Below are 15182 nucleotides of genomic sequence, written 5' to 3' on the forward strand. Positions count from 1 at the left end.
TGCCCCACCCAATTAAATAAATCTGATTACATGGCTAGCATAATATCTAAATATACAGAATTTATTAGTGATATTTCATCATGGGAAGGTGGGGGGGAGGGGCGTGGATCCACCAAACCTCACAAATTCTGTATCACAATCCTAGTGCTCTTGGATGTTTTACCATTAGTTCTTCCAAGATAAAAATGGCAATCTCTTAATCATCCAAACAACTCAAAGCAGTTTTAGCTAATGTTAAACTCATTCTAATCCAGTGATACCTAAAGCAAAGCCTACACCCAGTTTTCTTTTTTTTTTTTTTTTTTTTTTCCGGAATTCTTAAGCTGTTTCACTACCTGTTATATCATCATCTCAAAAATGGTTTTGCCATGTTGAGTTGACTCCCATAGTCAAAAACAATGTTTTCTTTAAGAATTCAAGTAACCAAAATTGTACATGAATAAATTTATAGGTCATTTTTGCAGAACTGGATTAAGAAAAAATAAAATGTAATACGTTTTCTAGTAAAACTTCTAGTAAAGGGGTATTGGATGAATTAATTTTGATTTAATAATTGCCTCACAATCTAAACTAAAAAAAAAACAAAACTCTGAAACAATTTTAAAAAATGTAAGGAAACTGGGGTAAAAGAACATGATGATGAGAGAAAAGAAGCGCATAGAAGCCAGTGATTCTTATCTTTCAGAGGAATTATTTCACAATACTGATAGTACTGGGAATTGTTAAAAGTACATTCCTCATGTGAACCTAAAGTCAGCAATGGTTCTGCCATTTTGATGTTGTTTATAAAACAGGGTGTGAACCTAACAACCACAACTTCAGTGTTAACCTACTAAAATGCTAGAACTTGATTTTCTAAGTCCACATCCCACTGCCAGCAACAGGATGAAGCATTAGCACTGGCACCATGCAGTTAAGAGATGTGCTTTATATTCGTGCCAGGAGAGAGAAAATTCATGTGTGGAAGATAATCCACAACCCTGAAATTTTACCAGTAATTATTTCAGCACATATAACTGAAAATAAAAAATGGCAGAAGGACTAAAGAAGAAAAAGGAATTCTCTTCTTAGGCTATACTTAAGGCTGTTTATACAATGCTAAGATAACTGCAAGACTTCTCCAACTTTTAGAGCAGTAGTATTTAAGAATATTGCACACAATTCTGTGTCAAAGATAACCCTCAGTTTCTAACTTTCAGTCACAGAGACAATAAAGCAGGAGCCCAGTTTCAGACTTCAGCCAAAAGAACATTAAAACCATTTCAATCACTTTAATCAAGAAATGGATTAAGTACAAAAGTATTTCATAACTTGAGGAATCAACTCTAAGAACTCAGCTGTGTGTTTTTATATGTAAAGAATGAATATATAAATCTTTATTCTTTCCTAAATTTATTAATTTTATGACAATTTTATGGTTGCTAAAAGCAGGCATAAAAATTTAGAGAGGAAATCTGTGGAGTTGTTACTATTATGGAAGGACTTGTTTTCACTGAAAACAATTTGAAATATCTTCTGTACTCAGTGTGTGTAAGAAGATTCTAGGCAACATCACTGACAAATGTCAGGAAGAAATGGTATGCCCTATTTTAAAAAAAAAAAAAGTAAAACTAATATGGAAGATTGGCATTTAAGGGGACCAAACTATTTATACAGTTGAGTTCTGTTAAGTCATTGATTCCTAAAAAAATAAAAGATCTTTCTATGATTTTAACAATCCATTAAGCTTTTAGTGCAAAATCACATTGATTTCCCTTGGGAAGGTCCTGGATTTTTGCTTCTCATTGGGGGTGGTGCACGCTGTAATGGTGGTGGCTGCATACCACCAGCCACTGGCTGATACATTCCTCTCATATCAATCTGCTGGTAGTTAGAAGGATTCATGATCAAATTTGGAGGCTTTGGCATCATGAGGTGACCCAGTGTTGCTTGTTGATAAGTCATTTGTTGCTGTTGCTGCTGATTGTACTGCTGCTGGAGCCTTCTGTTCATAAGTATTCGCTGAACACAGCTGATTAACTATAGAGAAAAAATGGGAGTCGTTACAAGTGCATGACCTGTCTCAAAAGAGGTATCAAGTTTTGACTTAAAATCAATTTGTTAAGGGAGTACCACACCAAAAGGAAAACACATTATTGTTAACACCATTACTAATGTGATGGCATTCACAGGAGCATTACTGTAGAAGCCAGTTAGTAAGATCATTTAGGGCTAAATTCTCTTAATGTCTTGACTATTATATTGCAAGCAGCATTTAGGTTAGTTGCCGTAGTAACGTGTTCTGTACTGTGATTAGTCTCAAGTATTAGTTGCAACACTTTTTGTTAAGACTCCTTTCTTTGTCATTCTTTTGAATATTTCACATGATGACAGACAACATTTTAGTGACAAACACCAAAGGGAAAGGCACTTGCAGTAGGAATAATTCTGACCAGGAATATCTCAAATTTACTAATATATTGTAAAACCACATAACCCTGAAGTGCTTTCTAAGTAAAATATATGCCACAGAAACAGATTCCCTGGTGTCAAGCGTAGAAATTTCCAAGTATAAGGCAGAAGGCTGGCAAACAACTGTGTTGGGAAACATGATCAAGGATCCTGGAATACAGTACCCTTTTAAAGAATTATATAACTTAGTAGGAACCTTTGATATGTATCATCCATAGCTCTACCTTTTATTCTCAAATTAAACACACTGATAAGTATACTACTATTTCGAGGTTGTTTAACAATGGCAAACGTGACTGGAGGCAGAGCAAGATGGTTGAATAGAAGCCTTCACTGATCGTCTTCCCTGAAGGAACACCAAATTGAAAAACTATCTGCAATAAAATCACCTTCATGAGAACCAAAAATCAGGTGAGCAATCACTGTACCAGATTTTAACTTCATATCACTGAAAGAGGCACTAAAGGGGGTAGGAAAGACAGTCTTGAACTGCCAATGCCACCCCTCACTCATCCCCTGGCAGCAGCCGCGTGGCAGGGAGAGAGAATCTGTGTGCTTGCAGGAGACGAGTACAGTGATTATGGGACTCTGCATTGGAACTCAGGGCTGCCCTGTCACAGTGAAAAGAAACACCAGGCAGAACTCAGCTGGCACCCACAGAGGGAGCATTTACACCAGCCACAGCAAGAGGGAAATCACCTATGCCAGTTCTGACAAGCTTTGCCACTGTGGAACCCGAGTTCTGACAAGCTTTGCCACTGTGGACTAAAGAGTTCTGGGGGCCTAAATAAACCTGAAAGGCAATCTAGGCCACCAAGACTCCAAGTCCTGTGCTGTGCTGGGCTGAAAGCCAGTGGACTTGGGGTGGGGGTGGGGGGGTACGTGACCTAGTGAGACACCAGCCAGGGTGGCCAGGAGATTGCTTGTGCCACACCTTCGCAAACCCCAGGCAGCACAGCTCACAGCTTCAGGAGAGACTCTTTCCTTTTGCTTTAGGAGAGGAGAGGGAAGAGTAAAGAAGACTTTGTCTTGCAGCTTGAATATCACGTCAGCCACAGTAGGATAGGGCACCAGGCAGAGTCCTGAGGCCCTTGTTCCAGGCCCTAGCTCCTGGATGACATTTCCAGACATAACCTGGGCCAGAGGAAACTCGTTCTCTTGAAGGAAATGACTCAATCCTGGCAGGATTCAACATCTGTTGTCTAAAGAGCCCTTGGGTCCTGAATAATCAGCAGTGGTACCCAGGCAGTACTTGCAGTGGGCCTTCAGTGAGACTCAGAGACATGCTACCTTCAGGTGTGACATAGCACATTCCCAGCTGTGGACACTATGAGAAGAGACTCCTGCTTGAGAAAAGAGGAGGAAAGAGTAAAGAGGACTTTGACATACAGCTTAGGTACCAGCTCAGCCACAGTGGGCTAGGGTACCAAGCAGACCCTCAGCGACCCTAATTCCAGGCCTTGGCTTTTGGATGGCATTTGTGGACCTTCCCTGGGCTGGAGGGGAGCCCACTGCCCAGAAGGGAGAGACGTAGTCCTGGTAGCATTTAACACAAGCTGACTGAAGAGCCCCTGGGCCCTGAGTGAACATCAGCAGTAGCCAGGCAATACCTGCTGTGGGCCTGGGGTGCTAGTGGCCACAGGGAGAGACTCCTTTGCTTGTGAAAAGCGGAGGGAAGGGTAGAAAGGATTTTGTCTTATGGCTTGGATGCCAGCTCAGCCGAAGTAGAATAGACCTCCAGGCAGATTCCTAAAGATTCTGACTCCAGGCCCTGGATCTTAGATAGCATCTTGGGACCGGCCTAGGGCTGGGGGAAATCTGCAGCCCAGAAGGGAAGGACACAAGAGGAGCTGGCTTTGCCACCTGCTGAATGTGGAGCCTTAGAGCCTTGAGCAAACAAAGGCGGAGGCCAGTAGTTACTGTGGATCTTGGGTGAGACCCATTGCTATGCAGGCTTCAGGTCTAACCCAGTGTGGTCCCCGTGAAGGGAGCCAGAGGGGTGCCTGTGTCACCTCTCCACCAGCTTTCCAGACAGCTTAGCACAGACAGAGAGAGATTCTGTTTGGGAGAAAGTAAGGGAAGAGAACAAGAGTCTCTGCCTGGTAATCCAGACAATTCTTCCAGATCTTATCCAAGACCACCAAGGCGGTACCTCTATGAGTCTGCAAGACTACAAGAGTTTTGTACTACAAGACTACAGCATTACCTGGTTTGGGATGCCTTCTAATGCAGATACAGATGCAGTGACCATTAGATCACAATGTCCAACTCCCTTTGAATACCTAGAAAGCCTTCCCAAGAAGGATGGGTACAAACAAAGCTAGACTACAAAGATTATAATAAATACCTAACTCTTCAATGCCCAGACACGAATCAATGCCCACAACCATCAAGACCATCCAGGAAACACGACATCACCAAATGAACTAAATAAGGCCTCAGGGACCAATCCTAGAGAGACAAATACATGTGAATATATGTGACAGAGAATTCAAAAGAGCTGTTTTGAGGAAATTCAATGAAATTCAAGATAATACGGAGAAGAAACTGATAATCCCATCAGATAAATTTCACAAAGATATTGAAATAATTTAAAAGAACCAAGCAGAAATTCTGGAGTCAAAAAATGCAATTGACATACTGAAGAATGTATTAATAGTCTCTTAATAGCGGAACCGATCAAGGAGAAGAAAGAATTAGGAAGCTTGAAGACAAGCTATTTGAAAATGTACCATCAGAGGAGACAAAAGAAAAAAGAACAAAAAACAATGAAACACATCTACAAGATCTAGAAAATAGCCTCAAATGGGCAAATCTAAGAGTTATTGGCCTTAAAGAGGAGGCAGAGAGACAGATAGGGGTATAAAGTTTATTGAAAGGGATAACAACAGAGAATTCCCCAAACCTAGAGAGAAAACTATCAATATTCAAGAAAAAGAAGGTTATGGAACACCAAGCAGATTTAACCCAATGAAGACTACCTCCCACCATTTAATAATCAAACTCTCAAAGGTCAAGGATAAAGAAAGGATCCTAAATGCAGCAAGAGAAAGGAAACAAATAACATACAAAGGAGCTCCAATACATCTGGCAGTAGACTTTTCAGTAGAAAACTTACAGGCCAGGAGAGAGTGACATGAGATATTTAAAGGGGTGAAGGAACAAAAAAACAAAAGACTTTTACCCTAGAAGAATATATCTGGTGAAAATATGCTTCAAATGCGAAGGAGAAATAAAGACTTTCCCACACAAACAGAAGCTGAGGAATTTCAATATCAAACCTGTCCTACAAGAAATATTAAAGGGAGTTTCTCAATCTGAAAGAAAAGGATGTTAACAAACAACGAAAAGTTATATGAAAGTATAAAACTCACTGGCTAGAACATTAGTTTTCTCTTTGCTTGTTTATGCAATCAGTGTTATCATAAGCTTAAAATGATGCATTATATTATTTGCAAGCCTCATGGTAACTTCAAATAAACAAACATACAACAGATAAACAAAAAACTATAAGCAAGAAATCATGCCGGGCACAGTGGCTCAGGCCTGTGATCCCAGTGCTTTGGGAGGCCAAGGTGGACGGATCACCTGAGGTCAGTAGTTCGAGACCAGCCTGGCCAACATGGTGAAACCCTGTCTCTAGTAAAAATGTGAAAATTAGCTGCGCGTGGTGGTGGGTGCTTATAATTCCAGCTACTAAGGAGGCTGAGGCAGGAGAATCGCTCAAACCCGGGAAGGCAGAGATTGCAGTAAGCTGAGATCATGCCACTGCACTCCAGCCTGGGTGAGAGAGTGAAACTCTGTCTCAAAAAAATAATAATAAAAGAAATTAAAACATACAACCACGGAAAATTGCCTTAACTAAAAGGAAGATAGGAAGAAAAGAAGGAAGACAGGGATCACAAAACAACCAGAAAACAAATAACAAAATGGCAGGAGTAAGTCCTAACTTATCAAGAATAATGGGGTTGGAGGCCAGGCGCAGTAGCTCACGCCTGTAACCCCAGCACTTTGGGAGGCCGAGGTGGGAGGATCACACGGTCAGGAGACTGAGACCATCCTGGTTAACACGGTGAAACCCCGTCTCTACTAAAAATACAAAAAATTAGCTGGGCGTGGTGGCGGGCGCCTGTAGTCCCAGCTACTCAGGAGGCTGAGGCAGGAGAATGGCATGAACCCGGGAGGGGGAGCTTGTAGTGAGCCGAGATTGCACCACTGCACTCCAGCCTGGGCGACAGAGTGAGACTCTGTCTCAAAAAAAAAAAAAAAAAAAAAAAAAAAAAGAATAATGGAGTTGGGCAAGATGGATGACTAGATGCAGCAAGGTGGAAAAGCTACCACCGAAAGACAAGGATGACTGGCACACTCCTAACAGATCTTCAGAGAGAAGGCAATGAGAGTGGATGGAGGGAAGACACAGAAGCTTGGTTGGAGGAGGAAGCTGGGAACCCTGAATGGGGCTACTGCACACCAAGACTCGTTCCTGGCCCACAAGAACTCCAGGGGAATGAGTGAGTTGAACTGGCAAGAAGCAACTGGCTCTTGCCTCAGGCCTCTGGAATTCCGGCAGGAGGAGACCCACAGCCAACATTATACTGAATGGGCAAAAGCTGGAAGTATTCATCTCGAAAACTGGCACAAGACAAGGATGCCCTCTATCACCACTCCTATTCAAGATAGTATTAGAAGTCCTGGGCAGAGCAATCACGAAACAGAAATAAATAAACGTTATCCAAATAGGAAGAGAGAAAGTCAAACTATCACAGTATGCAGATGCCATGATTCTGTATCCAGAAAACTCTAGTCTTGGCCCAAAAAGCTTCTTAAGCTGATAAACAACTTCTGCAATATCTCAGGTACAAAATCAATGTACAAAAATCAGTAGCATTCCTATACACCAACAAAAGTCAAGCAAAGAGGCAAATCAGGCATGCAATCCCATTCAGAACTGCCACAATAAAGAATAAAATATCTAGGAATACAGCTAACCAGGGAGGTAAAAGGTCTCTATAATGAGAACTTCAAAAGACTGCTAAAAGAAATTAGAGATGACAAAACAAATGGAAAAACATTCCATGCTCATGGATAGGAAAAATCAATATTGTTGAAATGGTCATACTGCCCAAAGCAATTTATACATTCAATGCTATTCCTATCAAACTACTAATGATATTCTTCATAAACTAGACAAAACTATTTTAAAATTCATATGGAACAACAAAAAAAAGGTTGAATAGCCAAGGCAATCCTAAGCAAAATGAACAAAGCTGGAGGCATTATGCTATACAACTTCAAACTATACTACAGAGCTACAGTAACCAAAACAGTGTGGTACTGGTACCAAAAGACACACAGACCAATGGAATTGAATAGACAGCTCAGAAATAAGGCCACACACCTACAACCATCTGATCTTTGACAAAGCTGACAAAAACAAGTAATGGGGAAAGGACTCCCTATTCAATAAACAGTGCTGGGGTAATTGGCTAGCCACAGGCATAAGATTGAAACTGGACCCCCTCCTTACACACCATATACAAATATCAACTCAAGATGCATTAAATACTTAAATGTAAACCCGAAAACTGTAAAAACCCTGGAAGACAACCTAAGCAATATAATTCTGGATATAGGAATGGGCAAAGATTTCATGAAGATGCCAAAAGCAATTGCAACAAAAGCAAAAATGGACAAATGAGATCCAACTAAAGAGCTTCTGCACAGCAAAGGAAACTATCAACAGAGTAGAGACAACTTAGAGAATTGCAGAAAAGTTTTGCTAACTATCCATCTAACAACTAATATCCATTATCTATAAGGAACTTAAAGAAATATACAAGAAAATAACAACCCCATTAAAAAGTGGGCAAAGGACATGAACAGACACTTTGCAAAAGAAAACACGCGCATGGCCAACAATCATATGAAAAAAAGCTGAACATCACTGATCATTAGAGAAAGGCAAATCAAAACCACAATGAGACACCTTACACCAGTCAGAATGGCCATTATTAAAAAGTCAAAAGATGCTGGTGAGGTTGTAGAGAAAAAGGTATGCTTATATACTGTTGGTGGGAGTGTAAATTAGTTCATCCATTGTGGAAAGCAGTTTGGTAGTTCCTCAAAGGGCTAAAAACAGAACTACCATTCAACCCTGCAATCCTATTACTGGGTATAAATTCAAAGGAACATACATTGTTCTATTATAATGACACACGTATATGTTCATTGCAGCGCTATCCACAAAAGCAAACACATGGAATAAAGCTAAATGCCTATCAATGGTAGACTGGATAAAGAAAATGTGGAAATAAAAAATAAAAATAAAGAAAAAGTTCAGGAGGGGTAAAAAAAAAAAAATCCACATGTGTAAATGTGTATTCTAAATGTGCCTTTCTTCCTGATATCTACAGTGACTGAAGCTCTAGATACATGTGCCCTCTGCCTACTCATACTCATGTCCCCTCATACGGCATTCATTACGGAATGCCCCATTATCAAGTTCCACAGCAAAAATTGAGGCGTTGCATCCTGTGATTTCCAAACCTCAGCTAGCAGAGCCATAGCCTGCTACTAATGCCTCTGCATTTGGTTTATTGAACGCAGCTCATCACAAAGAGTCTGACAAATTCAACATGTTATAGACAACTAGAGCTTTTCTCATTCCAACAGCAGCTGACTCAACTATTAGAAATCTCAGAGATCAAAAATCTACTTTCTCATTCTTGGCTTCTAAAGCTGAGCCCAGACCTCAGCACACATTTTCAAGACTGCTGTCAATCTATTTATTTAATTTTATTAATATCTTCTATAAACCTAATAATAAGAACAAGATCATGTCCTTTGCAGGAACATGGATGGAGCTGGAGGCCATTATCCTTAGCAAACTAATGCAGGAACAGGAAACCAAATACCATATGTTTTCACTAATAAGTGGGAGCTAAATGATGAGAACACATGAACACATAGAGGGCAATAACAGACACTGGGGCTGACCAGAGGTTGGAGGCTGAGAGGAGGGAGATGATGAGGAAAAATAACTTATGGGTGCTAGGCTTAATACCTGGGTGACAAAATAATCTGTACAACAAACCCGTGACACAGATTTACCTATATAACAAACCTGCACATGTATCCATGAACTTAAAATGAAAGTTTAAAAAAAGAATAACAGTGAATATAAATGGACTAAACTCTCCAATCAAGACATATAGTGTCTGAATGGATTTTTTAAAAAGACCCAACCATCTGTTTCCTATAAGAAATACACTGTACCTATAAAGACACATATAAAGTGAAAATAAAGGGATGAAAAAAGATATTTCATGAAAATGGAAACCAAAAAAGAGCAGGACTAGCTATACTTACATCAGACAAAACAGATTTCAAGACAAAAAATATAAAAAGAGACAAAGATGGTCATTATATAATGATAAAGGGGTCAATTCAGCAACAAGATACAACAATTGTAAATATATGTGCACCCAACACTGGAGCACCAGATATAAAAAGCAAATATTATTAGAGCTAAATAGAGAGACAGACCCCAAAATAATAATAGCTGGAGACTTCGACACCTCAACTTTACACATTGGACAGATCATCCAGACAGAAAATCAACAAAAAAACTAACGGACTTATTCTGCACTATAGACCAAATAGATACTTACAGGACATTTCATCCAATGGTCACAGAATATACATTCTTTTCCTTGGCACATAAATCATTCTCAAGGAAAGACCATATATTAGGCCACAAAACAAGTCTTAAAACATTCAAACAAATGAAATCATATCAAGTTTCTTCTCTGACCACAATGGAATAAAACTAGAAATCAATAACAAGAGGAATTTTTGAAACTATATAAACACATGAAAATTGAACAATATGCTCCTGAATGACCAGTGGGTCAAAGAAGACATTAAGAAGAAAACTGAAAAACTTCTTAAAAACAAATGATAAAGGAAACACAACATACAAAAACCTATGGGATACAGCAAAAGCATTACTAAGAGGAAAGTTTACAGCTCTAAGTGCGTGCATCAGAAAAGAAAAAAAACTTCAATTAAACACCTACCAATGCATCTTAAAGACCTAGAAAAACAAAAGAAAATAAAACCCCAAATTAGTAAAATAAATAATAAAGATCAGCACAGAAATAAATAAAAAGTTGGTTTTTTGAGAAGATAAACAAAACTGACAAACCGTTAGCCAGATTAAGAAAAAGGAGAAGATTCAAATAAATAAAATCCGAGATCAAAAAGTAGATATTAAAACTGATACCAAAGAAATTCAAAGGATCATTAGAGGCGCCTATGATAAACTACATGCAAAAAATTGGAAAACCTAGAAGAAATGGATAAATTCCAAGACTCATACAATCTACCAAGATTGAAGCATTAAGAAATCCAAAATCTGAACAGAGCAGTAACAAGTAAAGAGATTAAAGCTGTAATAAAAAGTCTTCCAGCAAAGAGAAGCCTGGAAACCAATGTCTTCACTGCTGAATTTTACCAATTGTTTAAAGAAGAACTAATACCAATCTTCCTCAAACTGCTGTGACAAGTAGAGGAGGAGGAAATACTTCAAACACATTCTATAAGGCCAGTAACACCCTAATACCAAAACCAGACAAACACATCAAAAAAAGAAAACTACAGGGCAATATCCGAGATGAACATTCATGCAAAAATCCTCAACAAAATAGTAGCAAACACAATTCAACAACACATTAAAAAGGTGGTGTTGAACATGACCAGGTGGGATTTATCCAAGGGCTTCAAGGATGATTTAACATATGCAAATCAATCAATGTGATACATCAAATAACAGAATGAAGGACAAAAACTGTATGATAATTTCAACTGATGCTGAAAAAACATTTGATAATATTCAAGATCCTTTCATGATATAAATCCTCAAAATACCGGTTATAGAAAGAACATACCTCAACACAATAAAAGCCATATACTGACAGACTCACAGCCAGTATCATACTCAATGGGGAAAAACTGAAAGACATTCTTCTAAAAATTGGAACACAACAAGGATGCCAGCTTTTACCACTGTTATTCAACATAGTTCTGGAAGTCATAGCTAGAGCAATCAGACAAGAGAAAGAAATAAAGGGCATCCCAGTTGGAAAAGAAGAAGTCAAATTATCCTGTTTGCAAATGTTATGATCTGGTATTTGGAAAAACCTAAAGACTCCACCAAAAATATTTTAGAACTGATAAACGAACTTAGTAAAGTGGCAGCATACAAAATCAGCAGCATTTCTAAATGCCAGCAGTGAATAATCTGAAAAAGAAATTGAGAAAGTAATCCCATTTACAGTAGCCACAGTCAAAATTAAATACCTAGGAATAAACTTAACGAAAGAAGTGAAAGATGTCTACAATGAAAACTACACAATGCTGATGAAAGAAATGGAAGAGGGTACAAAAAAATGAAAAGATATTCCATGTTCATGGATTGGATAAATTAATATTGTTAAAATGTCCATACTACCCAAAGCAATCCATAGATACAATGCAGACTTATCAAAATACCAATGACATTCTTCACAGAAATAAAAAAAAATTCTGAACTTTTCATGGAACCACAGAAGACCCACAATAGGCAAAGCTGTAGTGAGCAAAAAGAACAAAACTGGAGGAATCGCATTACCTGATTTCAAATGATACTACAGAGCTACAGTAACCAAAACAGCATGGTACTGGCATAAAAACAGACACCCAGACCAAGAGAACAGAAGTGAGAACCCAGAAACAAATCCACACACCAGTGAACTCATTTTTTTGCACAGGTGCCATGAACATGCATTGAAGAACGGACAGTCTCATTAATAAATGGTGCTGTGGAAGCTGGATATCCATATGCAGAACAATGAAAGAAGACCCCAAGCTCTTGCCATATACAACATTCAAATCAAAATGGATTAAAGACTTAAATCTGAGACCTCAAACTATGAATCTACTACAGAAAAACACTGGGCAAACTGTCCAGGACATTGAACTGGCAAAGATTTCCTGAGTAATATCTCACAAGTACAGGCAATCAAAGAAAAAATGGACAAACAGGATACCACTAAGTTAAAAAGCTTCTTCACAGCAAAGGAAACATTCAACAAGGCGAAGAGACAACCCACAGAATGCGAGAAAATATTTGCAAGCTATCCAGTTGACAAGGGATTAATAACCAGAATATACAAAGAGCTCAAACAACTGCATAGGAAAAAAAATCTAATAATCAGATTTAAAAATGGGCAAAATATCTGAATAGACATTTCTCAAAAGAAGACATACAACTGGCAAACAGGCATAGGAAAAGGCACTCAACATCATCAGTCATTAGATAATGCAAATCAACACTACAATGAGAGGCTGGGCATGGTCACTCACGCCTGTAATCCCAACACTTTGGGAGGCTGAGGTTGGAGGATCGCTTAAGCCCGAGAGTTTGAGACCAGCCTGGGAAATGTAGTGAGACCCCGTCTCTACAAAACCAACCAACCAAGCAAACAAAAAAGACAATGAAATATCATCTTACCCCAGTTAAAATGGCCTTTATCCAAAAGACAGGCAATAATTAATGTTGGTGAGGATGTGGAGAAAAGGGAACTTGTGTACACTGCTGTTAGCAACGTGTATTAGTACAAGCATTATGGAGAACGGTTTGGAGGTTCCTCAGAAAACTAAAAACAGAGGTACTATATGATTCACCAGTCCCACTGCTAGGTCTATACCCAAAAGAAAGGAAATCAGTATACTGAAGAGGTATCTGCACTCTCATGTTTATTGTAGCACTGTTCACAACATTAAGATTTGGAAGCAACCTAAGTATCAACCAACAGATGAATAAACAAAGAATATGTGGTACATATATGCAATGGAGTACTATTCAGCCACAAAAAAAGAACGAGATACTGCCATTTGCAATAACATGCATGGAATTGGAGATCATTATGTTAAGTGAAATAAGCCAGGCATAGAAAGACAAAGTTCACATGTTCTCACTTATTTCTGGAAGCTAAAAACTAAAACAATTAAACTTATGATGATAGAGAGTAGAATGGTAGTTACCAGAGGCTGAGAAGGGTAGCAGGGAGTGGGGTAATGGGGGATGGTTAATAGGTACAAAAGTATAGTTAGAATGAATAAGATCTAGTATTTGATACCACAACAGGGTGACTACAGTCAAAAATAATTTATTGCACATTTAAAAATAACTAGAAGAGTATAACTGGATTGTTTGTAACACAAAGAAAGGATAAATGCTTGAGGTGATAGATATCCTTTACCCTGATGTGATTATTATGCACGGTATACCTGTATCAATATACCTTATGTACCCCATAAATATATATACCTATTATATACTCACAAAAATTAAAAGTTAAATAAAACACAATTGGCAAATGTGGTAAAACTCTGGCAAAAATTCCTATGTAGATGTCCAGAATATATGAGAAATAAAATTATATGGACTAGATCCTATGTAAACTTCAAGGATTCCCATTTAGGTAGCTGTTGCATTTTTGTAACAAAATATATTACTTTTACTTGACATTCCTGGGTTTTTTACATTTCTTCCAGAATTACCAATGACTATCCATCCCTCCTTAGTAGGAATAATTACTGACGTAGATGTCATACAAACTTATTATTATAAAGTCAAGAAAATTAAACATAACCTAGAAATAGTCAGACGTCAGAATTCTTACCATCTGTTGTTTTGTCAATACATCATTGTAGATTGCTTCTCTTCGTTTAACATCAAGCTCCTGGCTGGCTTGTCTACTTAATGCTAACGCCTGTACTTGGGCCTCTGAGAGATTCATGTTCTCCTTCCACTAAAAGAAAAATTTTCTATTTACTCCTTATTACTGTACAATTGAGGAAAAATAATTAAGGTATTTTAAGATATTCAGGATTTCCCAAGGTTCCAAACCCCCCTGTTCCTTTATTTTTTTCTGAAGAAAAGCATGATGCAAGACAGGGTACTAAGTTGTTCACTGCTGTACCTGGGCTGGCTATCTCTGGAATGAAACAATAATTTAGATTTAATTTGTGCAACTGGTAATTAAAATGTTTATGTAAACAATGCATACATTTCCATGTTTGATTTCTCAATTCTTACCTTTTACCCATTTCTCTTTTGTGCCAACATCTACGTAAAATTGCTGGGTTACGGTTTGGCACTTTTTTCCATCCATTTTACCAGTACTTTACTATTGCAAATCAACTTATAAGAAGGAAACAATTAAAAATTTTAAAAAACGGCAGTAGGGGGTGGAGGGTACAAATTGGAGGTTGGAATAAGACAATTGCCAATTAGCTTACTACAGCTGAAATTATATCTTCAAGAGGTTGAATCCTCACTGCTGTCACACTGTTTGTTGCTTCTACGACTTTTTCTCTTCCTTGATTAATGAGGTCCTAAGAAGAATGCAAGAAATAAGTTATATAAGGCAGAAAGACAGCATAGTGTTAAAGTATAGGGAATCCTTCCATTTGCCAATTTATAGCAGTCGGTTTTAAAACTCTTTAAATAATTGAAGAGAACAGCAAAATTCAGTACCAATAAAGTGGAGTAAAACATATCAATGCTCAAAGAGTCTTGTTAGGAAGATTAAAAGTTTGAGTTTTATCACACCAATAATTTAATAATTCAGAAGAATCCATAAGCACATTTTATAATGTGTTTCAGATTCAATTAAATCATTATT

The 15182-nt window shown here is 38.1% G+C and overlaps 1 protein-coding gene across 12 annotated transcripts in view; it reads right to left on the bottom strand.

Annotated features, from left to right (window-relative positions):
• Nucleotides 1-282: 282 nt before the first annotated feature.
• Nucleotides 283-15182, bottom strand: part of ATRX (ATRX chromatin remodeler) — a 282829-nt gene continuing 267929 nt past the window's right edge. For all 12 annotated transcript variants that reach the window (XM_063721248.1, XM_024240521.3, XM_024240517.3 and 9 more), the window contains 3 exons: nt 14797-14892; nt 14178-14306; nt 283-2019 (listed from right to left, as the gene is read on the bottom strand). In XM_063721248.1, the coding sequence (XP_063577318.1) occupies nt 1741-2019; nt 14178-14306; nt 14797-14892 (504 nt within the window). In that variant the 3' untranslated portion in view covers nt 283-1740. The remainder of the gene's footprint in view (nt 2020-14177; nt 14307-14796; nt 14893-15182) is intronic.

Source organism: Pongo abelii, chromosome X, assembly GCF_028885655.2.
Source record: "Pongo abelii isolate AG06213 chromosome X, NHGRI_mPonAbe1-v2.0_pri, whole genome shotgun sequence".
Taxonomy (NCBI): Eukaryota; Metazoa; Chordata; class Mammalia; order Primates; family Hominidae; genus Pongo; species Pongo abelii.